General features: G+C 40.7%; 1 protein-coding gene and 1 non-coding gene across 4 annotated transcripts; both read right to left on the bottom strand.

Annotated features, from left to right (window-relative positions):
- Positions 1-8,028: 8,028 nt before the first annotated feature.
- On the bottom strand, positions 8,029-26,820 carry LOC118168530 (cytosolic phospholipase A2 epsilon-like). 3 transcript variants are annotated; one of them, XM_035329007.1, is made up of 22 exons: positions 26,558-26,820; positions 25,948-26,036; positions 25,218-25,298; positions 22,811-22,883; positions 21,062-21,198; positions 20,541-20,672; positions 18,235-18,275; positions 17,498-17,540; positions 17,019-17,085; positions 16,656-16,825; positions 16,427-16,513; positions 15,375-15,412; positions 14,936-15,071; positions 14,052-14,188; positions 13,396-13,618; positions 12,594-12,708; positions 12,075-12,212; positions 11,171-11,278; positions 10,343-10,534; positions 9,675-9,841; positions 9,118-9,304; positions 8,029-8,569 (listed from the first exon to the last, which is right to left on the bottom strand). In XM_035329007.1, exons 1-22 carry the CDS (start codon positions 26,622-26,624, stop codon positions 8,361-8,363), a joined length of 2,637 nt encoding a protein of 878 aa, XP_035184898.1. In that variant the 5' UTR covers positions 26,625-26,820; the 3' UTR covers positions 8,029-8,360. The 3 variants fall into 3 exon arrangements, 2 of the variants coding, with proteins under 2 accessions (XP_035184898.1, XP_035184899.1); XM_035329008.1 differs by having other exon boundaries at positions 9,723-9,841; XR_004751625.1 differs by lacking the exon at positions 9,675-9,841 and having other exon boundaries at positions 8,440-8,569.
- On the bottom strand, positions 23,380-23,486 carry LOC118168723. Its single transcript, XR_004751760.1, has one exon. It is a non-coding gene; the product is annotated as a U6 spliceosomal RNA (small nuclear RNA).
- Positions 26,821-27,241: the final 421 nt, after the last annotated feature.

Genomic DNA, 27,241 nt, shown 5'->3' with positions numbered 1-27,241 from the left:
TACTGAATTTGCTAGACTCAGAGAAAACTCAGACTCACAAATATTTCAGGAACAGTTTGAAAAGCATTAACCTCCTGGAGAAATACTGGCATTAAAGCAGATTTGTAACATCCTTTAGTCTTCAGAATATTTTTCCCCTTTCCTTATGGAAAACATAATCTATTTTCTGCTATAACTGACTTGTGCAATACCCTTCAATACTGAACTAAAATATAAAGTTGTTAGTCTTCCTTTTCGTAAGGCATGGTCTAAGTAGGAGACTAGTTCTTACCAGCATCACCAAAGTCTCCCAACAAGCAGAAAAGGAGTTGTTACAGCTTAGACAATTTATCCTGAAGTAAAAGGTTTCTAACCATTTTCAGCTGTGGTAAGCTAATTGTGTCTTGGTATCCCAATACTGACCCAGCACCTCACCTGCTGCCTTTGAGTCCTCCTCTTCTTGGCTGACATATCAGACATTATATACTATTGTCAACATCAAATTTTAAGTGATTATTTCAGTTAACTCCAGGAGACAAAGTGCATTACAAGAACCTAGTCCATACATAAAGTCCATACATACAAAAATGGTTTCCCAGTCCATTATCTGACAACAGGGAGAGAAAGGTGGTTTCTCATGAGGACTCTGGTTTGAGAATCCCAGGCTGGATCGGGCACCCCAATGCAGGTGAAAGGTTTGTCCCTGGTTTTGGCAGTTTCTCAAAGCTTTCCCTGTTGCTAAACAGAATCCCCTTTACTTCCTCAGTGTAAAGGCCAGCATGGCAGCTTTCTGACTACTTTGTGGTTTCAGCCCAGACTGACATAGGCAAAGTGTTTCACCACACAGCAGGAGGCTGCTTTTCCCAACATGGCAATGGCTCAAGTTTTTGTATGATCAAATTCCTAACTTTTCTGTCATTTTTGTGTTACAGAAGAGGATAGGACAGTGCCAGCGCACTGTGAGATCAAGACCCACATCTGATGCAGTACTGCAAGGGAATAAATTCCATCCTAAAGAACTGAGATGGACAGAAACAACCAAGAGATTCTGCCCTAAAAGATTCATCCCCCTCCTCCTCCTCCAGCTGTCAGCTCCTGGGTGTACCACAACCTGGGAGAAAGCACAAGCTATGGCAAAAGGAGTTCCCTTGGGAAGGCATACCCAGCCAAGGCAAGGGTGTCAAGCTCTGGGAACACTTTCTATCTCACCCACAGACTGAAGAGGAAGCAGACACAGTGTTTGGTGATGCACTCACTTCATCCCACTGAAATTCCCAGTCCACTTTCTTGTGACAAAGGCACAAAAATTTTCCCATTGCCATGTTGACTTCAAGCCTTGTGACCCATTGTGCAATCTGAAAATGCATATATAGCGCTGTTTCTTGTCCTATATACAGTGTGTTGTCACCAAGAGCATGGAGTACCAACTTTTCCATGGCACCTGGTAGGTCATGTAAGCAGTGTTTAACATGTCATGTGACTCTGGTGGGAGTCACAGTCATTCCATCTACATTTTCATCTGAGACTGAGCTATCATCTGTGACTTGTGCCAGCTGTGCATGGGATATGCTCTCAGTGATACTACACGCCTGACACCACAAAGCCTTTTCTCAGGGAGTCCTAAAAGACTGGCTGGCTGGGGAGCCAAGGGTGAGAGAATTCAGGGCAGGCAGGCAAAAGAATCCAGCTATCATTCCACGTGCTGCCGCTTAACAAAATACAAAGCTGTGCAGGAATCTAGTGTGGCAACTTACTCACAAAAGGGCTGATCAAAAAGATTAAACTATATTAACAGCTCCACATGGGAAGACTTTAAAGAAACAGTTGCAAAACATCTTAAGGAAGTGTTTCAGAAATGCGTAAGGAAAGAAACAGTCTCCAGGAGATCGAGATAGGCAACTATAAAAGTACATCCTATTACATGCTGAGATAAATCACCATTGCAAAATGATATTGTGCTATAACCTAAGGACATCAAAGACAACCATGACTCTTAGGTGAAATCAAGAAAACACAAATTAAAGAAAGACAAATTTGTAGGGTCAGGCATTGCTGAATCTCCACTGTAATAAATGTAGGGGAGCCACATGTTAGCAAAGCATGTGGAAGTCCGTCTAAACAGCTATTACATGCAATTCTCACACGTTTTTGATATTTTGACCCTATATGGTGTAATTACTGAAACCTACTCAGTTAGAACATGTTGGAGAGATATGAGGTGAAAGGAAAACAATTTATTCCTTATATATCCAAAAATACAGAATGATAACAAGGTCAGACATGCTGTTGATAAAAACCTTGTGTGATTGACAAAGAGGAATCCCTATTGCTTTAGAGGCTCAGCATTCCAGCTGCATGCTGCAAACCAGTGGGAAGAGTCAGGGTGGGCTAGCAGAATTGGATGTCTTAGGGGCACAACTATCTGCTCCTGCTGCAGTTGAGGAAATCTCAGCAGCGTGATACGAGCTATCCTGATTTCACAATTTTGGCTGAAAGCCCAGCCTCTTTCAGAAGTAGTAAGAAAGCAGCAGCTGGGTGTCAAAGAGCAATGCACCACACATGGGAAATTCAAAGTAGATCATAAGTCATTAAGTATAGAAAAAACATGATTTGTATGGTTAACAATAAGAAACATATTTGTAAATATAGAAGTGTATACACGGAAAAAGCAAAATCTCATCATAGGTCCAGACTCATTACTTCATATAGATACCAGATACCAAAATGATTACTAACTGCAGCTAAAGCAGGAATACTAATAAAACACTTTTGTTCTACGTTGGGAAAAAAAGAAACTTAATAAGTTCCATCAACAAATATGATGAACTGCTTTGTGACACATAGCCACTAAGTGACATATATTAAGACTAAACAGAGATCATTCATAGCAATTAGTTCTAAAATTGTAGTCTAGGAAGATTCCTGACTATCCATAGTTCCTCTATTTTAAGTCTCGGGATACTGGAGAGCACTGCAACACTGGAAGAAACTGAATGTTGTGCAAGTTTTCAAAAGTAGTAAGAAGTGGTTATAGGGTGCTATTAGACTGGTTACCCTGGTGCCAGTGGAATAGTGGGCATGATATCTGATTAAATGAAAAACAGTTGTCATATATTACCACTCTGGCTTCTCTTGGTATTCCTCAAAATACAGGCTGGCAGTTATACATGCTGAATACATCATCATCCCTGAAATAGTGAATAGTGATGCTTATTTTCAATCAAGAGCTAGTTTCAAGTTACTTATATTCTTCTCATTTAGTCTTCATATGTTTTGTGTAACATATGTTGATGTATGCTTTATATGAAATACAAGTTTCAGCATATAAAGCAATTAAACACTGAAGACTACACTGCACTGCACAAGGGAGTGTTATCCCCCCAAAAGGGTCGATGATGTATGGGTTAGCCTTAGGACAGTCATTAAATAGTACTGTTTACTGTCTGGACAGGAGATGGTTCCACCCAGTCAGATTCCATACATGTGTGTGTATGTTTGTATAAGGGCACCTGGGGAGATTTGCAGTAAAAATGATGTCTGAAACCCTTTCCATTAAGGCAGAAATAAGGGACCTATCTGGCTTGTACAAGAACTGAGTATCAAGCCATACGGTTTGGTAAACAGCTTAAAAAGTTCAGAGCTATGAAATAAAAGGAGAGAAGCTGTTGAGAGCTGATCTTAATAGAGGTAGACCTAACTGTGCATTTCTTTTTATTTTTGTAAATTTGTTTTGGGGTTGGACTAAATGATTCTCAGAGGTCACTGCCAATCTCAGTCATTCTGTGATTTCTATTAAGCTTTATGAAAGTCTAACTTTTATTTAAATAATGAACAGTAAGTCTTCTTTAATTTCCTTATCTTAGGTATGTACTGCATGTGATGCCAGCATACTGCGAAAGCCAAAGTGAAAAGTTCCTATGAATGCATTAATTTGGCAAACCAGGGTACTGGATCTCTCCTTCAGTGACCAGAGTGCAATAAGACTGTAAAGGAAGGTGAAACAACTACAGGGTGTTCCACCAGTAAGGTGCATGAGCTAGTAAACTGGTGATGCAATGTGATTACATGAAGAATAATAAACCTTTCTGGGATTATCATTAGCAGCTTTGCTAAGCCCTGAGCTACCTTCTGGAAACTATTCAATGTAAAACAGTGTGTTTTTTTGTTTGTTTTTTTTTGTTTTGTTTTTTTTTTTTTTAGAAGAAGAAGAAACTGATGTAGTTCTATGCTGTAACTCTATAGTTTATTGCACTAAGATTTTGTTATGCAAAGATTGAAAAAATATGTATTACCAAGGTAAAGAATTTGTTCGCTGATTTCATAATTAGTCCTCAGTGAGAAACATCACTGAAAAAAGATTGTTTGTTCGTTGGGCCTGAAGAATTTTTAAGAGTTTAACAGTCTCAAACTGTCTTCAACATATTCATGAGTGATTTAGAAATAAGCATGACATCCTGACTGGGCAAATTTGCAGCAGAACAAAGATTAATGGAGTGCTGAGTAATACTGAAGACAGAGCAATCAAACAGAACAATCAGACCTTCTTGATAAACTGGCCTGATTAACCACAGTTAATTCTGATGCACTGAAGTGTGAGGTTATGAGTACAGGAATGACAAATGTATGCTACAATTTACTCCCCCTTATGAAAGGGAAGACTGTAGTTTGGAAAACAGTAATTCACCAGCTTATAGAAGATAAACAACTCAGCAGAAGTCTCCAGAGGCAAAAGAGGACAGCTGGATTCTGTATGCATAACCTGGGAAGTCATTTATATGTAAGAATATAAGAATAACAAGGTGCTGTTCATCTCATTATATAGCATTTGTGGGAAAGGTACTGGAATCTGCACTGGTCAGTGAAGAGTTGGAGGGAGTGCAAAAATAGAGCTATGGTTGGATATAACAAATAAAGACTTTTTATAGTGAGAACTTAAAAGGCTGAATCTACTTGTTTGAAAAAAGAAGCTTGTGATGTAACCTGGGCATGTTTTATAAACTCGATCCCAATGAAAAAACAGTGGTTATGAAATGGCTTTTAAGCTACTAGAAAAAGCTTTAACAAGAAATAATGCCTAGGCTCTGGCCAAACTAAATGAGGCCAAACCCACGGTGTATACCGTTTTCAGAAGATGATCACCCATTAAAAGATAATTCCATGAGATGTGGTGACATCATCATTCCTGATATCTTTAAAAGAAGAGAGGTTATTTTCCTTCAACAGAGACTTTGGTTGGCCACAGGTGATCAGGATTAACACTGAAGCAACTGCATGGCTGGTACCAGCTCTGACATTTGACAAGTCAGGCAAGATGGTCTGATGGTACTTACAGCTCTGTCTATAAATCTATGGGAAGAAATAAGATGAGTATTCTTGTACAAATACAAAACTGTATTTATTGTTTTACTTCATTCTTCCACAGCCTAGCAGAAGGTAAGTGGAGCTAAACAATTCAAGAACTTTGTAAAGTGTTATAAAATGAATTGTTTAAATCAGTACAAGCTGGTAGGCCCATTCAGCAAACAACACTGGCAAAATCATGCCCTAGAAAACTCAAAGTTTTGCTAAAGACTTAATATTACGGACTTACTAACAAGGATTGCAGAGACAAGAGGATCCAAACAACCTGATTATCCCTCCAGGCTTAGCTTGAACCTCTAGAGCTTCAGTCTCTACTCATCTCTCCTAACGACTTCCAGTCTTATCTACTGCGGCCAACTGCTGCTCCCTGCTGAGCCTCCAATTTTGGTCTCATGTGAAAGGTGTAAAAAGCCTCCTCCGGGCTTGTTGAGTCTTGAGGTAGGCTCAACTGAGCCTTGTGTAAAAAGCTTAAAGTCTTCTATGTGAGTTACTGTCTCAATGCATCTCTTATGCCATACAGAGAGAAATTTCTGAGGGCTTAAGGGAAATAAAATGCCCACTGAAAGTGCCTTGGGAAAAGGCAAATTGTTGGCATCAGGAATTGGAGGTTTTAATGAGTGGCGTCTGTACACACAACACTTTGCAACATCTCAGTCTTAAAAAAAAAGGCATTTTATAAATGACCATAGTCATTTAAAAGAAGCTATCAATTTGAGGGGTCATTGTAAAAAAAGGAGGAAGCACAAAATGTGGGAGATGCCCAGCTCCCCACTGACTTGTGAGCAGACAAGTCTGGAATCACAGATAATTTGCTGAAATGAAATGGCATCTGTCCTGTTTGTGGTGGTATGAACAATCTCTCGAGAGGCTCAAGCTGACTTGGTAAATAAAGTGAAATGGTTGTGAGAAAATCCACCCAGCCTGACTAGAAGACAACTAACTGTCAGTTTCATTCTAGAGGGATAAAGGTGAAACAAAGAAGAGCTGAGAGCTTAAACCCATTCATAACCCACAAATTGTCTTTTGAGGATTTTACCTAGACAAACCACACTGTTGCTGCTCCAGCTTTTCAGAAGTACAGAAATAAAAGCTTGACTGTATCCAGAGAAGTCCCTTAGAAGAGCAAGGCAGCACTTCATGGCTCTCTCCCACTCTCTGACACTCCTCCCCTGTATTTTAAAGCAGGGAGTTGCACAGAGCCCTTTTGTCCTTGGCTGGCATGTCATTAGAGAAACAATGAGTCCTGCTCCCTCTTTCAGGTTCTGATGTTCTGTTTAAAGCTTCAGAGTGACGTAACTCAGCCAAGCATGCTGCATGTGCCTTTATCTACTTGTTTGGAAAGTAAAGATAACATCCTGCACATGAGTCTTGAAATGTGGCTGGAAGCCACCCAGGACACACCTGCAACACTCCCTACAACCAAAACCTTTCCATGTAAACCCAATATTGAGTCTGCAATCCAAAGAATTTTAACATTGAACAGGTGCTTTTAGCTGCAAATTTGTAGCTGCTGTACTGTTACACACTGAGAAACTCAACAAACCTTTGCATTAAGTGCAGTAAAAATTACACATGAGTGGCAAAAGAGAAAAGATGGATTATGAATGGTTAAATTATGAGTGGGAAGCAATTAAACGTAATTGACTTATTCACTAGTATATTTATGTATTCAAAATTGGTCTGGTTGAAAAGTCATTGATAATTCATAATAGGTGGTCTGGCAGATTCAAAAGCTCTGTGTAAAGCTCTGTTTTTACCTTCCATACTAATCTTCTCAAAATACCAAAGAATAAACAAAAAAAAAAAAGAAAAGAAAAAAAGAAAAAAATACATTCATATGTCAACAGGCAAAAAAAAAAATCAGGAATATTTTGTGATTTTTTTTACATGCTGTAAACGTCACCCATTGGTCCTATTTTTATTATGGCTCTCCGTATTACTTCATTTGATGAAAGAGATCTATAAAGACCTAGGAAATTTCTTTTAGAAAATGTCTTCTAGAAACTGAGAAGTTGGATGCTCCAGGAGAAACATAACTCATTCTGTTTGTGAAGTCTTATTGTGTTTTATGTTATTAATTCATCCTAAAGCACGGATTACCTACAAAGAACTTATTTGAAGTAGGTTAATTTGCATGTTAGGACAGAAATACACTTGGAGTCTCAGATTGCTATGAGCCTGTGATCTAGGTTTGCATTTTTTTACATCTCATTAGGCTATTTCTCTCCATTGCTGAGCTCATGACAGACCAGCCAACAGTGAGGACAGACAGAGCAGACAAATTCAAGGGTCTGCACATACTTGCTTTCATTTTCAGGAGGATTAAAGCCAGCAGAGTGTTATTCTGTTCAGCTTGTATTTCTACTTGCTATGCTACCACCCCTCACACCAGGAGCAGGAAGGAGGGGGGCATAGCCAAGAAGCAGGGAGGAAGTGCACAGAGCAACTTGGTGGTCAAGCAGTGGAACCCTTCATCAAACATTGTTTTGCTTTCTTTGTTGATCTGGTACTCATTGCCCATGCCTCCTCTGCCTCTGTCCAAAGCCACCCCCAGGGGTGATGTGTGTCCTCAGGATGCTGTATGACATGTGCCTCTCTTTAGACACTTGTCTACCACGTGCCACAGACCTGACCCACAGGCTGCTTCTGGCCTCACCACCACCTCACAAACACAAAGCACAAGTTGTGTTAATAAAATATGCCTTTAATGTGGTCTGCCCTGAACACCGTAGACTTAAGCATTTCAGATAATTTCTCAAGGCTACTAGCACCATGCTCATGATCATCTTTGCACATTCTTCCTCCTGATTCTCCATATTGTGCACCTTGTAACAAACTGTTTTCCACATAGCTCAATTGCAATGAATTGTTGCACTGAAATTCTTTGGGAAATAAAGTGTCTCTTCAGTCTCCTCTTCATTTGAGCAGGAATCCCTTGAAGCCTTCTGGTCAATTGTAAGGGAGTCTCAGTCTCTCAGGGGGTCACAAAGGAGTACAAAAGCATCATCTCTTTTCTGCCATTATTTCCTCTTCTGTCTTTTCCTTTCCACTGCTGTGTGCAAGGCCTGCATAATGAGGTCCTCATTATTCAGGATGTTGTATTCACCGAGCTGAACCAGACGGTCATATGCCTTCTCAGTATATGTGACTGAATATGTTGAATAAGGGGAACAGCGGCCATAGAGATCAACTTTGCCATCCTCCAACTCTGACTCAGAGCGCTTATGACCTAAGAGAAAGAGGTGACAAATCGCTGCTGGGAGATGGGATTTAGACTGGTCATAAGCAAGCAAGCTCACAACAGAGCAGGGAAAGGAGATACCTCATCACAGAGAGAGTTCATAATACAAACTGTTCTTGTGTGAATGTTTGTTTGTTTACTTTAATAATTCTTTTTCAAACTGACAGCTCAATCCCTGGCTCAAGTGGATATCATCAGCTTCATATGACGATGGCAGAAAAATGGTAATTATTGCTCTTGTATGGGTCTACACTGCAGCTCTGAACTGTGCCTCTGCTCTTGTAGATATATCAATGTTACCTGCAAACTAAACAGCTTGGGGATTGAAACAGTGCAGCCAAGGCAGTAAATATGCCTTGGGAAAAAAAAAAAAAAAAAAAAAAAAGTAACTTTAAGCAACAAAGAAGTTTGATTTATTGAAATGAGCCAACTGTGAAGTTTAGGAGTTGGAGTATTAAATGTACTCCTTTAATAGACTGACCATAACATCAACTTTTTTTTTTTTTTTTTTTTTTTTACCATGCTTGATTCCTTACCTGGTGCTTTATATTTTTGGAAGGTATCGTTAATTAGTGGGAAAAATAACAGTATTGGTGCTCCTGGAGTCTCAGTGCCTTCAAAGAGGTAACATTCCTTCAGGTTTTTCCTGTCTTCTTCACTCAAGTCCACCTTGGGAAATAGGATGCCCTGTTCTGAACAGTACTTGCATGTCTGGTCCAGAGCCTGGATCAATGAACAGAGCAATACTAAGACTTAAAGAAGAAGACTCAGAATTTCTTTGGAGTCCAGTACCAAAGCAGACATTTCCCAGGCTAGTTGTGAGAGAGCTCTAAATCCCCCATGGCAAAGCATTGTAAAAGCAGAGAGAAGGTATTTGTTTTCCCCAAGTTCTTAGCACAAAACAATCATATTGTACAAGAAAAACAAGTGAGAATACGTACAACCTATAAATGGAGTATTACACTGCAGAATTAAGCTAAAAGTACTAGTGATTAAGACTTCCAGTAGAAGCAATATAGAAAACATCTAAGTGTTAAAAGATTCTAGATATGCAGTAGCTGAAGAAGAAATAGAGACTTTCAATTTATCTCACCAGTATCTGCGATCCTGCACTGTAATTTAAATGCAGGATAATGTCCACCTTTCTCTCTGGTTTTAGAAGTGGCATGACGCTTGTATTGATGAAAAATCCTGTATCTACTAGAGACAAGTATTCTTCTGATTGTGTCAGCTGGTTGGGAAATGTGTCTAACACCGTATCTAAAAAGAAATATAGGTATTATTGTAAGTGCAATAGGTCAAAACTGGTTAACCTGTTTTCTGCTCTTAGACCACAACTGCAGAGCCCTAACTGGTGACTGTCTTCTGGGAAGGGGGATTTGTCATATCCCTTCTCTTCTGCTTTCCCAACTCCAGGCACATGCAGCTTTGGACATGCATTAGCAACATTAAATGGAGGTGTTTCTTTTGCCTACCACCAAGTGTGTCATGTCTTCAATGAGGAAGCGAGGACCACCATCAGATCCTGGTGTCCCAACCTCACGAGGTGTGTGCTGCTGGCACATTCTTGGTGTGGAGCTCAGCTGCACCAAGCTACATCCCAGTGTACCACAACAGAGATCTAATAGCAATTCTGCCCAAACATGGTCTCTAGACATGAAGAATGGTTTTAATATGAAATCTGTCTTTTCATTTTGTTTTGTTTGTTAATTCTCTTCCCAGGCACACAGGTCCTCCCCTGCTTTTCTCAGCTGCCTTCACCTTTCCATCTGCGGAAATGCTTGTTCTCCAGGTAGTCGTTATGCATCTGAAAGCCCTTCAGAAAGTTGTGCTCCTGGGCAACAGAGAAGCGGTCGGTGAGAGCATCGCGAATAATGCTGCTGAGGGGGCCGGCAGGGGTGAACAGGCGAGTCTTCAGCTCATGGGGCTTCAGCGGTAGAAGAGGTTCTTCCTCTGCATGGTGAGAGACAGTTAAATTTTACCTGCCTAGAGCAAGGTAACCCTCCAAAAAATCAAAAATAGGGAATAAAAACCAGTGTTTTCTTTACTTAAAAAGCCCAGGATGAAAAAGACTTGATGAGCAAAAATGACAAAGTAGAAAAAGAAAATGAAATGCTATTCCTGCCAGCAAATATCATTTCCTTACACAGTCCAGATTTGGATAGACCCAGCATCAAGCAGCAATAAAAATCAGTACCAGATACACTCATGCTCATGGAACAGACTGAAGGCAGGTTTTGGAAAAGGAGAACTGTTGTACTTGTTTGCATTAGAGTAGCTCCTGCTTAAGGTAGTCAACATCTTTTTGCTTTATTACTCATCTACAGATCAATCTCATTTTACTCTTCTGCCAAATCAGTGTTCATCCCTCAAAGAGTACAAACACAGAACTGGAGATTTTTTTCTTTATGCTTCACCATATGAGATTTTGAAAATGGTTCCTTTGGAAAGGCAACGTGACCTTTGAAGAAACACTTCAAAAAATGCTGAATATATGGTGTGCGTTTCACATAGCAGATGGGTATGACAGTTTATCTAACATTAAATCTAACAATAAATAGTCAGTAGGGTAGAAGTATGATAACTAACCTATATCGTCCATTTTGTCCTGGGTCCATCTGTGCCAGAAATCCTCTGATGAATGGGATAAATTCCAGATGTATAACACATTCAATGAAAATAAACTACTCCATATGCCTGTAAAAGAAAAGAGTTTTCTAACTCCAGCATTCTTACATTATGAATCTCAAAACTGTTATAATGAGATAAAATTCACAAGGTTTATGCTTTTCTTTAGCTTGTTTTAAATAAATGCTGCATTTTTTTAACTTGTCCGTTGTTTTTTAAGCCTTATTTTGGTACCCAAGTTTTGTCTTACAGACATATTTTAATATATGGTGAAATTTTTATGAATTCATGTGACTTAAGAAAAATATATGCATTAGGCTAAAATAGTACAGTTTCTCCCTCACTCAAAGTTAAGTGGCCAGTCAAAGAGAAGACTGCATTTGAGCCACTGAAAGTGTGGCCAAGGCAGGCTTTCTGGAGCGAGTGTGACCTAGCATGCTGAAACACATCATGATGCAGTGAAGAACCTGCGTGAAGACTCATGTAGACTGACAATAGGAAGCACACAAATTACTGACTATCCATGAAACAGGCAAGAGGCAACATGCTTGGAGCTGGTCTGGAGGTCACCTTTTTGCAGTGGATTCCCGGGGACCTGGATTTTATTATTGGACAGGAAGCAGTACTATACTGTTACTGAAAACTTGCTTTAAAAAAAGAAAATAACTATTTGTCTGTCATTCAAAATTTTCTTTTTTACAATAAACTGAATCCATTATACTAAGCATTAATTCATAATGCGATATTTATTATCTCCAGTGAAAATACATTCCTGTCATGCACCTGTTCTTTACTTTACTTCTTAGTTTACATAGCTCACACCTAGGAAAATATAATAATAAAAATAAATAAATCAGAAGCTTACCTTCTAAGAAGCAGATCCTGGATTCAGGGAGCTTCTTCATTAACCGACCCATGAAGAACTCACTGCCAAAATCCTCAGAGCGAACAAAAACTCCATATTTTTGCAATCCTACCTCATAAGGGGTGAACTCTACCCATTCTGTGAAAAGGAATGCAAAGAAGAAAACAATGTTTTATTACAGCCCCTTAACTGTGGATAAAAAAGTTTTCAACATGGGAATGAAAGGATGTAAAAATGCAAATCATTTATACAGTTCATTCTAATATTTCAGACAAATAACAAGGAGTTATAAGCATGATGACAATGAAAACCAGTGTACATGAAAAGTCTTTCGAATATTTTTGAGTCTGTTGTGTGCAAGGTCAAACTACCCGACCACAAGGACATTATGCCAATATATACCAGATGAGGTTCCAGTCTTTAACAGAGAAGGTTTTTTTTAGTCTACCTATAGAGAGTGTCCCTGGATTGACCAGTTTAAATATAAAGACAAATGGCTCTCAGAAATCTCGTAATTACCTTTGAAATCCAGAGTGCTATAGTTGTTCTTGACATTGACTGCAGTATAGATAGGCAAAGGGTTCTGACCACGATCAATGGCCCGTTGCTGATCAGAGAGTTTATGGTTGTCCTTCTGTGATTCCAGAAATACAGTTATATTGAGATAAAAAATTTGAAGAAGGGTGTTTTCTCTGGATCTAAACTTGTAGGGCAATAAAAGTCCTGCCTCTAATATATTACATGTACTGGAATTAAATTCTGAGATGTTCTGTATTTTACAAAATTCCTGAGAGGGCACTGTTACTGAAATATTTGCAGGGGACCAGATTATTTGATGACCGTTAGGATGAAAGCGGAAGGAAATGCCCAAGAGCAGAAAGCAATACTCAAGGTATAAAGCAGCTTAATGTGTTATACTGCAAGTTTATGTCAGACTTCTCACACATATTTCAAAAGTTTGCAGGTCCATTTGTTAATACCTTTCATGGGCATTAAGATACTGTCTGTAATTTTGCTATTTCTAAACAAAATATTTACAAGAATATGCCAACAAATCTTAATGTATTTTTTTTTTTTTCTAAATGTTAATTTTGCAGTTCTCTCAGAAAAAGATATTCAAAATCTCAAAGCAAGAATGTTGTTTTTCACCATGGATGGATAACTAAAAGAGTGCCACCAAATGTTTTGAAAATACCTGGGTGCTTGCATATACACAGTCTTGTAACAAATGACTTTTCTCGGAACAAATAAGAAAACATCATCTCTAGAATTTTCAGAAAAATGTAAGCCAAAATAAACCCCACTTTATGACATACTGTACCCCATCATGCAACAAAGATTCCAGGACAAGCCCCCAGAGATCTATAAAAGATGTTTTGCGGCCCTCTCTTTTCCGTTGGCACAGCTGCTTTTTGTAATACTTCAAATACTCCAAGGAAAGGGAACGTATTTTGCATTTTGTCATATGTTTTCGAGCCTCGCTTATTTGCTTATCGAGATCCTTTTGTGACCAGTCAGCATCTCTGTACAAGTTTGACATGGTCCTAGGAAAAGGAAATATACATTGAAGAGGAAACAAACAAACAAACAAACAAGGTTTGATTAAGCAATAGCTACATTTCATGCTTCATTTTAAGTTATTTTTAAGTTTTATTTTAAGCAAAGGCTTCTACTCTTCAGTTGTGTGCTCCCCATTAAATTATTGCTATCTCTTTTAAAAGTCACAATCAGTGTCTCTGTCAAAATGTCTTGAGCAATTTTCCATTAGTTGTTTTTAGAAAAGCACTGATTTTCAAGCTGCTGTAAATTACGTGACTTTCCCCCATGAAAAGATTTTAATCTGTCATTGGAAGGAGAACAAAAAGCAGGACAACTGAGCAGGTATCATAAGTGGACCACTGCTGTCAGCCCTGGCCTACCTCAGTGCATCAGTGTCTAGAAGAAGAAGGCCATGAAGAGCTGCCCAGTCCTACCTACCAAGTGGTACCAGACAAGCCAGTTAGGTATGTGGCACAGTCCAGGACGTGGAGTTTCTTGAGCCCCCGCAGACTGCCATACAGTGCGGTCAAAGATCTCATCCCTCCTCCTGTAGTCATGATGGCCACCACTGGGGTCTGAGCAACACATGAACAGAAAGGACTGGTGTCAGGCAGCGGACTGCAGCCAGACTGGGAGCTGCATGCCCTGCCATCAGTAGAGACCTCCTGTTATGGACAGCCTGATGCCATCTCAAGCTCCCAGTCAGAAACAGCCTTCCAACCGATTTCTACTGAAACATAAAATATCATTTATTTTATAAAGGATGACAGGAATAAAAATAATGACATTTTTTATTCAGGTAATTGACACTTGCCTCTAATGCATTCAACATGTGCTTGGTACAAAACAAAAGAAAATGCATTCATTCAAACAGAAGTCGCAAAAGAGAGAAAACATCAGTAGTAAAATCAGGAATTATAAAGAAATCTCACAGGTCAAAGAAAGGTTGACAGGAAATTTCAAGCATAGGTTGATGGTAAATTTTAAGTTAGAAATTGCAACTTATTGTCAAGGAAAACAACACTGGAAGAAAAAGCAATACACCTGCACTGGAACAGTGACATAGCAAAGGAGAAAATCAGAGTACATCGAAGTAAGGTGCATTATCTGGACCCTTCACTGCCATGGCAGTGAGAAGCAACCAGGAGAGGGGAATGCAGATTTTGCAACTTATTCAGGTTAGGTCTGATGCAGAGAAAAACAGCTTTGACCTTGGTGCCTCTGAGCCACCCAAGCTACTAATATAATGAATATTCAATATCAAACTAGGTGTTCCCACTGCAAGGCATTCATTAGATGTTTTGACTGTTCACCACACAGACCTCATGGTCCAGCAAATCCTGTTCCAGATGCAGGACCTTCTTCAGAGCAGCAGCAACACACTTCTGCCTTTTGCATAGAAACTCTTTCTCCTGTACGCAGAGGTCAAACCCTAAACGCACATCAAGGTAGTCTGGGCTGGAGCAGAGTTCAGGAAAAAAAACATATTGAATTTTATTACTGGCAGACAATCTCATAATCTCTAATACAAATAAATCTACTAAATTCACAAAGTACTGCATTTACAGGAAGATTCTTTCCTACACTCAAATAGGTACTCAGTGCCGCATGAAATAATTGAAAGAGGAACTGCTAAATTCCCAAATTTCCAGGCAGTTATTAAAAACAAACAAACAAACAAACAAACAACAACAACAAAAAAAAACAGGAAGACATTCCTACAGATAAATTTAGAGAAGGCTGCTGTCTGAAGTCTCTTACCAGTCTTCCGTCTTCGCATGTAAATCAAATCCTTTATCCTGGAAAGCAAGAATGCAATCTAAGTGTAATAACCTGCTTTAGCACTCCTCCCTGCTGCCTCAAAAAGAGTTTTATCTTGTGCTGTCCTAGCAATGCAGCTACAAATTAGGTGCTCTGAATAATTCAGCAGGGTATATGAATTGACTGCAATGGTTTAGTGTCAGAGATTTTGTTCAGTAGTTCCCAATATGTTGTAGTGAATGTAACATCTGAGGCCAACTGCTGGTTACAGAGGAAAGTAATGATAATTTACACCTTACAGCCCCCTGCCAACATTACTTCTCCTTGGCTATCAAGAGGCAAACAGTCAGGTTACAGCCACACTACAGTTTTACACAGCAGCATTTATTCCTCCTTTTCTGCAGTTTATACCCTACAAAAGCTGTGTTCCTTTGATTCTAAATGGACCTTCTGTAAGTATGTATCTAAAACTGCTTTGTAAAACATGGTCAGCATGAGCAAGGACTGTCACTACCTCTGTTAGTTCATGTACCCCACACGTGTGAGAAGAGGAAAAGCAGATTATCCAAATTTAGCATGAAGTAAGGTCAGGATGGAGTAACGTCCTCTGTATTCCTACATCCATTCAAAGAGAACAATACACAGCCTGGCATTATTACCCAAAGACCCACCAGTACTCAATTGTGGTATTGTTTTTTGCATGCTTTCATCCCTAAAAATACCCTGGTAATCACCAGAGCATTTCAAAATGATCAAATGGGTCAGGAGCTTCCAGTTTCCTCAGGTAGAAACTGAGGCCTCTGCTCTGCAGACCTGGGTTGCCTGATTCCCATTACCCACACCAGTGCTAAGAGGGTGGGACCCCAAGTCCCATGCAGAGTCACCAGGCTGTCCTGCAGTGCGACCAGTCTTCCCAATAGCAAGGAGATGCACTGGCAAGGACAGGGAAGAGCTGGAAGAGACCCCTGCAGGTGGAGCTCCAAGGGACTGTTTACTGGGGATGCAGACTTCCAGGCTCGGGCTCCTCTACCCTCAAACAAGCAGGCACTCACCTCTGCCAAGATTATGCTTTTTCCGCTTGGAAGGGAATGAAGTTCCATGTTTGGAAAGCCTGAGTTTGCACCACACAAACGAGAGTGCTGAAAAGATATAAATATATCCAGGTTTATAATATAAAGCAATGTTACTCTCTTTACACAGAAGCAAATGAATGTTACTGTTTATGGTGCATGTTATTCTACATGCCACTGCTATGCTTTATGAAGTCCAGTAATAACATACGTAGGAGGGAGGTGGTTTCTTCCCTGGTAGCGTAACATCCAGCATTGGCTGCTTGTATTTGGCATAGTGGAATTTGGCAGGATAGGGGGAGCCGAAGACCAGATCAGATCCCAGCCTAATGCCTTGGGTGCCCTCGTATGAGCCTTGTACCTTAAAGGAGAATTCTTTCTCTAGGGAAGTGACACAGAAGCAGACACAGCAGTTTTGTTATCAAAACCAGTAACACAAATTCTTACAACACCTAACACAAGGCTGTTCTCATGTTTTGATTTGATTATTTTTTTCAGTCTTAAAATAAGCCATTTGCCTTCATAACATTAGCATGTCGTGATTTAAAAACAGCTGATGGAGAAGTAACCTCACTTGATCTCCTCGCCTTTTTCTTCTTCTTCTCAGTCACCTGAACTTCCAAGCAGCAGACTTTGCGAGACTGTAAGAAACGTGAGCAACAAAATACTTCACTGACAGGGAATTTTCCAGTTTGAGATTCTGCTTCCCAGTCCAAGCTCATACTGATGATGATACAAATGCTACATAGGCAGTGCACTGTGTCCCAAATAAAACTTTTTTTCTAAACCACAACCTTGATTTCAAGTGCTGGCTGGAATAGCAATCTCTGAGAAATCAGACATAGGGAAGGCTGGCAGTGGTGGTGTGGAAGAACAGGGCTTGCAGAAAGGAGAAGGTAAGGAGAAGTACCATGAGGCAGATGACAATGAGGGAAATCACCACCTTTCAGCACCAGCTTTGTTACGTCAAAGGGTACAGTGGCCCGATGACTGTGAGTCAAGTGAAACAAGTGTGGCAACAGGACAAGAAAGATGATGAAACATGACACTCACCACTAGTACTCCATTAGTAATGATGGTTTCAGGAGGGCCTGAACTAAGAAACAGAAAGAAAAACACATTTTTAATAACTCAGTATAATTACAGTTTAATTTATGAGCCACACCTTTCTTCTCATTTTCTTCTTGCTTATTTTTAGCTGTGTATTGGATCTGAAAGAAAAAAAATCCAGGAGACTTGTGGCACAAGTTTCCTCACTGCGCCGTCCAGGCACGGTTATCGTACCAGCTAGTCCAGTCCTGGGGCTGACCAAAAAAAAAAAGGGGGTACTGCAGAGCCAAACTGTGTGGTGACTTTATCCTAAGCTGCAAGATGAGGCTGCAGATAGTTTTGCTGAATCCTGTTTTTAAAGAATTGCAATTTGTCTGAGATCAAAAATCCACTGATTATTCCATGTTCTATTATGCTTTGAATAGAGGCAAATCTCCCTACCAATCTCAACGAAAGCACATTACAGAACAGCAGTCCCCATATTCTGCTCTTAAATAATATTCATTGAAGTAGGCAAAGAAAAGATTTTAGGGTACTCTTCCTGCCTGCCTGAAGTTCATGGAAGGTCACCTGGCATGCACCAGTTCGTCAGCTCATACCACAGATTCCATGGGAAACCTTGTTAGTCATCAGCATCATCAAGGAATGATGCACTCCGGGCAGTTATGCTAGATTATTCCATGCCTTGGAATTGCTTTTTCCTTCTGCTACAGATTATGTTGTATTTCATGTTTACTCACATGTTATCCAATGCAAATCCCACCTCTAGTTCCTCTTTTCTCTGGAAAATAAAGAAAGGAAAAAGCATTTGGCACTGGTCTACTGGCACTTCTCATAATACAAGTCTCATAATGTAGGTAAACACATTGTTCATGACTAGCAGAGCATTTAAAAAATGGGCATATGCCACCTCTGGCCTGTCTGTCTTGAGCCTTGGGATTCTTTATAGCTGCTGTCTCTCACCAAGTCTGCCAGCAGGGAGAAAGAGGGTTTGCTGAGGTGAGCAGCCAAATCCTTCTGGTGCAAGGAGGGAAAATGGAGGCATGCAAAGCAGTTGTGGGAGAGGACAACCACTTTGGTAATACGTTGAGGGCACTGGGGCAAAGGTAAATCTAACATTAAGGTTTCCTCTGTGGGTGGTAGAGAAGGGCATAATTCCTCAGCAGAAGGCGGCGCTGAAGAGAGGAAAGCATAAGTGGGGACAAAAGGGATGACAAACAGAGAAACAAGGTCATGCTATAGGTTACTTATCTGCTCAAAGAGGGCAAGAATACTTAGTACATTGAACGCATCAAAAAGTTCTTAATATAGTGTGGTGGTTTTTCCCTGCTGGACAGCTGAACTCCACCACACCTGCTCTGTGGTTTCATAACACTATATATAGGGAAAAAAATGTTATGAAGACCTGAAGATCATGAATTCTAACTATTGTAGCTGTGCAAGTGCAGTAATGGAAGGTTTGGATATGCCACCTGTAATCACCTAGACTGTAATGAGCTAGATTATAACCAGAAGAATATTTCTATTTCCATCAATGGCTAGTGGAAGTCCATGCACTACTCCTCTGATATTTTGCAAAGAAAGAAATGTTCAAATAAGGCATTTAGAGATAATGAAGTGCAAATTAGAGTTTGGATGTGTGTAGATAAGATCAACTGGATGGTGCATGACAGATGTACAAGAGACTGAGGGAAGCGGAAAAGGAGAGGTACTGGCCGAACACACAGGGAGATGGGATGTACCTTTTCATCTGTTAACCTCTGGTTGCTCAATCCTGAGATTTTGTTACTCAAGCGTGACACTTGCTGGTGTCCGCGGACAATGAAGCTAGCCTGACAAGTGTGATGTTCTGTGAAGCTACTGAGTTGAGCAAGGTGGGGGTAGTTCACCCTCTGGCCAAAGCAAGTTCAGAAACAGGCCCATTGCAACTGGCAGATGAACAATCAACAGCAGAGACTCACAAAACACTTAATTGGCCTTCCTGGTATCAGACAATACCACTCCCATGGTTAACATGTGGGCTCGCTGGATGTGAAGTGCTGATATCCAAGGTTGCACATAAAGGTGCAACAGCTGATGCCTTGCATGTGGATCAGCTTGGTGCAGAGCACGACACCAGTGATCCCATACAGAGAAAGCAACCAACTTCCTCATGCTTTCCACCCAGGGCATGGGGTGTTTCTCACAGCACAGAACATCCCTTTGTGCACAAGGTGCCCAGCAGGGACCCCTACCTAAGAGAGGCAGCAGGGCTTTACTTCAGTACCCATTAATAACTATTGATATTTTGATCTCCCTGGGAAACACTGAAAGCACATGAAGATTCTCCACAGAGATGTGCAGTGAACATTCAAATCTCTCAGCACCTCAGCTGTGGTGGCGGAAGTGCTGCTTGCACTGGATCAATGTCCCAACAGCCAGCCTTCTGATAAGATGGCCATGCCCTGCCACCACGCAGTGCATCCTGCCCTTTCAGCATGTCCTAAGTGGCTGTACAACATTGGCTCCAAGGTTTCAAACAACTTTCAGAACCTCCCTGGACACTCGGGAGGAACACAGGAACGTTTCTTGTTGCGAAGCTGAGTGACGTGACTTGGACACCTTATTTAAACACCCACGCCACTGCCTGTAATTAGCAACAAGTCTGGTTCGACATTCGGTTCCGATCACAGAGCTATTACTTCCTAATTACTAGGTTACGTAACAAGTTATGACAAAAGCATCATGTGACTGTTATTGGTGTGGATACACTCCTGCAGGTTCCTCAGTGGGGGTAGGCTCAACAAGGTGGCAATTTTGCAGAGACATTTACAGTTTGTTAGCTTCTGTGGTCAAATACATCCACACCAAATTTCATTGTGCCTACAGATGCAGGAGTGAAGAGGTTTTCCCAAGTCAGAGTGGAAAAAATACCCCCTTTTATGTGACAGGGCAATCCATACACAAGATGGAAAAAAGACATTGTAAATAACAATTTAGACAGAAAAGCAGGCAAAAAAATGTTTTTTTTTTTTCAACCAATTCCATATCTTATTTCAGAACTCACCTGTGAATCATACTTGAAGTGCATGAAGACTTGTTCTCCCAGGGAAAGTTTGGCTATATCGAAATACACCGTGAAGAGGTGATCATCTTGAGTGACTACATCCTTATCATACAGCCCCAGCTCCAGCACATTCTGGGAAGGGAAGCACATTATAAATGTGACAGGAGTCATTTAAAGCAGTGGATCCTTTTTTTATTCGGCTTCTGTGTTGCGTGAGAGGAAGTAAAGAAAGAGAGAAGGAAAGGAAGGAGGAAAAGGGGAAATGAACTCCATGCACATGTCTGCATATAAGGAGGCACGAGGAGACATTAGACATCTCAAAGGTTATATTCTACCCATGGCTAAATGATACACTTGTCTTTCATGGCATGGAAAAACATCATAAGGGTAAGCGCTATTCTCACATTTTTCTCCATATTTCTTTGCCTCACAGGAAAGTTACATATATCCACTTTGCAAAAGAATGAAATCTGTCAGTTGTTCCCTAGATCATGGTTAACAGTGAAGTCCCAGCTCAGTACCTTGACCTGACCCTGGATTCTGAAGTAGAAGGTTTCATTCCAAACTGGATCTTTGCAATTCTGGATGGTTTTAGTCTGAAATTTCTCAGTTGAAGCAGTTGGCAGCCACAGTCTCACGTAGCAATCAGTCTGGCTTACTGTATGTTAAAAAACACAAACACAACTGAAGTCAGAATTTGCTCTAGAAGAATAAATGACTTGAATATTAAGTTTTGCTTTCAAAGAGAGATACTGTGACACATTATGTCATATTTGTCCAACAAGAATGTTATGATTTAGGTAATAAGGATGGAGAAAAAAGACATGGAAAGGGACATGATTATTCTAATAAATGCAATGAAAATATAATAAACACATTAAACCAAAGGTTTTTCTCCTTCTATGTCATCGGTCAGTTTAGCCCACTATATATATATATACGTATATATATATATATAAAGAGTCTGTGGCACCCCATACCATCACATGGACTGCCAGTTTGCTTATTGTATATCTTTCAAATCTGGGAGCCAGTTTCAGCTCTTGAAAAAGGAACAGCTCTGGTGGAACCAGTGAGCTGGACTGTGGAGTGGGGATCCAGAGAACAAATAAACACTGAGGTTTCTCTTGAATTTTAGCACTGCAGAAATGCAGAAGAGCAGACTTCAGATACAAGTACTTGCCTTGAAACAAGCTAAATTGCATTGTCAGTTTATTAACATAGAGAAGTTGCTACTCAGCAACACTACAGTGACTTTGTCAGCAGGCTTGGAAGGAAATTAGATGTGATATTACTGATGTAGGGTACTTGTGTCAAGTGCCAGATCTGTTGTAATTAGTAACAAATTGCAAGGTCAAAGCTGTAACAATATATCATGATGACTGATGGGAATTGTGTAGCAAGTGAGGAATACATCCCAATCCATTAACCAACATGGCTGAGGGACACTTGGACAAATTAATAGGAAGGAGGGTAAAATAAACTATGAAGAGTTTATAGCAAAGGGTAGTTTTCCAAGATTTTCCTCCAAGTAGTAATTCAGGTCAACCATATCACCCTGTGCCTGGAAGGGTTAAGGAAACAAAGTGATTGCTTCCATTTCAGCCAGACAGAACTTTGTTGTTGTTGTTGTTGTTGTTGTTGTTCTTGATTTTTGCTTAAGGAAAAAAAATCTTCTTGGTTTTTGCTTAAGGAAAGCTATAACCTTCTATTACATTTCAGCTGCAGGCCATCAGAAGTGAACCTACAAATAGTAACAACACCTAACAGTATTTAATCTGCAAAAGCTGGTACTCAGGGAATCAGGGTGTGGTACTTTAGATTAGCTGCCCTTTAGAAGCTTTAAGTACAGCCTAACTGAGATAATACTACTCCACTTCCAGTGTTTGTTCCGTTATTCCAACCAGTTTGTGTCTTTTGTTTGATGAATATACTCCAGGGGAAAACATATGAGATCACTCTGCATTTCTTGCTTCCAACAGACTAGGGTAGCTGCTTTCCCTGTTCTCTTTAGGGATGCAGAGAAATATGTGCACTGGGTACAGCTGTGACCTTATACAGTCATCTCTGCACAGAATGGGGCTAATGCAAAGAAGAGCGATACACTGCGTTCATTGCTCGGACAAGCATGCCAGTGGGGACTTTCCCTATACAAGAAAAAATCTAGAAAGCCCTTCTTCTTAGAGCAGGACTATCTCATGCTCCATGAGTGTGAGGGCGGGGGGTGACGGAGGGGGGACATGACCGTAAAGAGTACTACAAATACTTACAGACATCTGCCTGGTGGATATTTCTTGCTCTTATGACTCTTATAGTCAGTAAGTAACATGGAGATGATTCTGTCTGCAAGAAAAATATAAAACCATACACAAAAGACTAGAATGAATCCTAAAGGTAAATAGCATATTTAGGAGTTAGACATGATTAAAAGAGACAAACACCCAAAACATCAACAGCTTACCTGAATTTTCTGGGTAATTTAGAAATGGTCAGCACAATGGATGGTTTTTCTACTATTATCTAAATCATATACTAGGCTGAAAGGTTTATCTTCTGTTATACCATAGAATGCAGATTTAAATAATTATAGGGAATTCCTTTGCTTTCTAACTAAAATTCATCTACACAAAGTGGTATGATTTATCACAGAATCACAGAATTTCTAGGTTGGAAGAGACCTCAAGATCATCAAGTCCAACCTCTGACCTAACACTAACAGTCCCCACTAAACCATATCCCTAAGCTCTACATCTAAACGTCTTTTAAAGACCTCCAGGGATGGTGACTCCACCACTTCCCTGAAACCAATGAAGCCCGGGCCTGGTGCCCCCCGGCGGCCCAAAATATGGAACACTTCATGAATTTGCGTGTCATCCTTGCGCAGGGGCCATGCTAATCTTCTCTGTATCGTTCCAATTTTAGTATATGTGCTGCCGAAGCGAGCATTAGATTCAGTTTGGGAGATATTTTGAATTTCAAAGGTAGAAAATGAAAAGTTGCTTTGGGCTTTTTGCAATTGATAAAATTATCATTGTGGGAATCAGCTCCCATCCAGCTATTAAGCAAATTTGGACTCATGGGCTACAGAATATAATTTTCTCATATTCCTGCTCTTTAAACATACCATACTCCCAGTACTGTAACAGTATTCATAGGCTTGATGGAATATATGCCCATGTGGTGTCTCTCATAATGTTTAGCCCCAGCTGCAGATGGGGCTAACAAATATATGTTGTCCATACTGGGAGCAGTTAACAAATAGGTTAGGGAAGAACAAGGTAAAAGTAACCTTCATGTAACCAAAGCCCTCATTCCTAGGAAAAGCCACAACAGCATTGGTGCTGTTCAGCTGCATTGCCATTGGCTGTGTGCACAAATCAAGGATGTCAAACCCCAGCTAAGGATCCAAAGAGCAGCTCTGGATACAACCATCCACTTACATTCATGTCTAAAACCTAATTCTAAAGGTACAGAAATGAGGGAGCTACAGGCGGAATAGGTTCATAGCATAGCCAAAAAGTACAGTAATCACCAAAAGGTGAGGGCACTGTGCAAGCCCCTCCCTGATGCTCAGTGAGGACAGAGCAAAGGTGAAGGAAACTGAAAGCAGATATTTAAGGATGTCTCCTGTACTATCTGCATTTTTTTGCTCAGTCAATTTTTACTTTCTTTTACTCTCTTTGCAGCTTTATAAGAATTGCTGACCTTGTTTTTGCTATATAAAGCTAGTTTACAGAGCTGCCTGTAAGCTGTTCAAAAGCAGGCAAGTGTGGGTTGCCACTGCAAAGTGGGGAGCACAGAGCGCCTCAGGGGAGCTGGGCTGCCAGGGATGCCAAGCAAGGGGCCACAGTCTGGAATGAGGAAGAGGAGTGAGGAAGGGCTGGTGTTGCCAGTGGCTGGCTTTGGAGAAGACATTCTCCTGGAAGGGCTCAACTCTGTTTCAGGAACTGGGTTTCCTGGAGTGACCCTTGTGGCCTGTGTTGATACAAAAGCAGCAGAGAGGTAGAAGAGATTGAGCAGGTACTCAGGCACGTGGACATACCCTGCCATAACCAGCAAACCTTGGCTTAGACACAACAGAGGTATAAATCATGAATGGCCATCAACAGCAGAAAGGATTGGTTGTTCCTTAAACCGTAAGCACAACACTCACTGCTCTGCATCTTAACTCAGAGTAACTCTTAACTCTGAACTTTTTTTTTTTTTTTTTTTTTTTTTTTTTTTTTTTAGAGGCCAGAAGTAAGATTAATCCAGAAAATCAGGTGTTGAAAAGCCTCTTCAGGATTGCGACATGTTCTTTGTTGGAGTAAGTGGTTTGATTTTACAGTTATAGCTACCTACTCTGGCAGTAAATTTTTCCTTATGCTTTGGCAAGACATACAAAACAGAAAGCCTAATCAAACCCATCCTTGTAAAATTATTAATCTTATTCAAACAGGATTAATTTTCCCTTTGACAAGGATAGAAAAGAACAGCAGGACTTGAACGTGAAGCAAGACTGCGTAAGCAAAGTGATCAAATGATAAACTGGATGGTGTTTTGTGGAGGCAGCTGGATGGGTTATGAGACCTAATTAGACTGTTCAGCAGACACTGAAACCTATCTCTTCTCACCCAGGCTCCACCCAGCAGAAAAGTCTCTTCTACGGTTTTCTTTTAAAATTCTCCTTTATGGTACCTTTGTAGCCAAAGTCCACTGCTCCCCATCAGGATTCAGCCGCATAATGCCTTCTATTGCACCCGTTTGGGTGATCAGCTCCTGCAAAAGGAAGGGCCAACGTTACCCCTGGAAAAACCATCCTGTCTCTTATCAGCAATCCTCATTAGGAATTCACAACTGCAGAGCAATGGAGGGGAGCCCACGGTCGGTGCTGCCCACAGGGCCTCAGCAGGTAAAGATCCTTCCAGCTGTGCCCAATGCTGCTGCCTGCGCTGTGCTTGCCCCACCAAGGCTGGGCAGGGGTGTAGCAGCCAAGCAAGGTCCACCCTTTGTGTGACACACCGGCAGGGACGACTGCTCCTAGCTCTGACTGTTAAAGGAACAGCAAACCAGCCTCTAGTAACACACCCTGTAATTAATTCTTCACCTTAAAGTGCATCTCTATGCTACTCAATACTTTTTTCTAAGGTTGCATACGGCACATTTCCAAAATGAAGAAAACCCCAACATATACAAAATACTCTTTTAGTAATCAAATTTTTATTCCCAAAGCAGTTTTCCCTTTCTTTCCATGGCTTGCTCTCATTTTTAGTTTCCATAATGAGTTCTTGAAGCACTGACTTTCTTATTCCTGTGCAGAGTCTCTTACAGTCATTAATAGGTCAAGAAAGCAGTCCCGTCCGTGCACAGTGTGCAGCATAACCTGCTGAGGTCCCAGACACCTCATTTTGCTCTGCACCCTTCTTACCTGAGACAAAACACCACCTGGCTCCATTGCGGCCGCTGTTACATACATGTCCAGTGTTATCTCTGGCAATGCAACTTCACATCTCCCAGCTTCCAGAGGCACCAATAGTTTAAATGTCTCAAATGCAGGTGAGCAACTATTTTATAAACTGACTCAGAGCCCCACCTCTGCCTGATTTCTTAAACCCAGATATTCCCCTCCCATTTTCTTATGCTAGGAAACTGAACCTTGTGGTAGTATAAATAGAAAAAATACTTCTCTCTGTACAATGGCTGGAAGTACGCTGTTTGAGTGACTTTGCCCAACACTGGCCAATGGGCCAACAATGCCCTTTTACCTGAGCAGTGAACTTTCCACTTAGCAAGGCCCCAGTAAGATGCAGAAACAGTATATAACCTAAATGCAGTTGATCTGTGATAGTAAGTAGACAGGATACAACTGCTAATAGGAAAAAAAAAAAGAAAAAAAAAAAGAAAAAAAAAAAGAAAAAAAAAAAGAGGGACAATACTATTGCTCTTACACTAAACAGTTTGCAAAAGCCAAGTGAAGGGTTTCTGTACCACCTCTCTTTGCACTCCCATGCTTAGGTGTGCAGAGCAGGCACACTCACATGGTGTTTTGTCTCTACTCTGCCAAGGTCCAGCAGGGCTGTGTCTCTCCCCAAGCGGTTGTATCATTTTCCCCTTCTTTCGTATGGCTTGTTATTATTACTTCTGTTTAGACAAAGAGTCCTGAAGCCATGATTTTCCTTAGCCTAGCTCCACCCCTGTAAAAATACTTCTGTGCTGCTTTCCAGCTCAGACTGACTCTGGCTGTAACCTGGCTCCTGTGACTGACCCAATAAACCCTGCCAGCCAGAGGCACAACTCAGCACTGTCCACTCACTGCCTTCTGCACCACCAGTGGGAGGGCTCCCGGGCTCCTTTACAAACCCACCACTGCAGTGGGACATCTGTTTTGGCCTTAGCTAGCACCCAGCTAACCCCTATGTTATGAGCAGGGCTCCCAGCTCACTGGAAAGGGATTAAAAGGAGCATCAAAGGCTGTTGTATCTTCAGCAGGTTAGAGCAGAGAAAGATCACTGGGGTAAGGGAATCCTTTGGTATCCCTGTTTGTTCTCCTGGTGTACTACCTATGAGCAAAAAGTTAGTTATTTCCTGAGCATTCCTGGGCTTACTTGTTAAATATTGTTACTAGCCAACACAATTCCTCTGCCCATTCCCATGCAAATATCACCAGTCATCACAGGCACCTCCGTAGAATAAATTTTTGCTGTAGGCTATGTTGTTTCACA

This window comes from Oxyura jamaicensis, chromosome 5 (assembly GCF_011077185.1).
Source record: "Oxyura jamaicensis isolate SHBP4307 breed ruddy duck chromosome 5, BPBGC_Ojam_1.0, whole genome shotgun sequence".
NCBI lineage: Eukaryota > Metazoa > Chordata > Aves > Anseriformes > Anatidae > Oxyura > Oxyura jamaicensis.
Note: the sequence above shows the minus strand (reverse complement) of the source record. Positions and strands in the feature narration are given on the sequence as shown.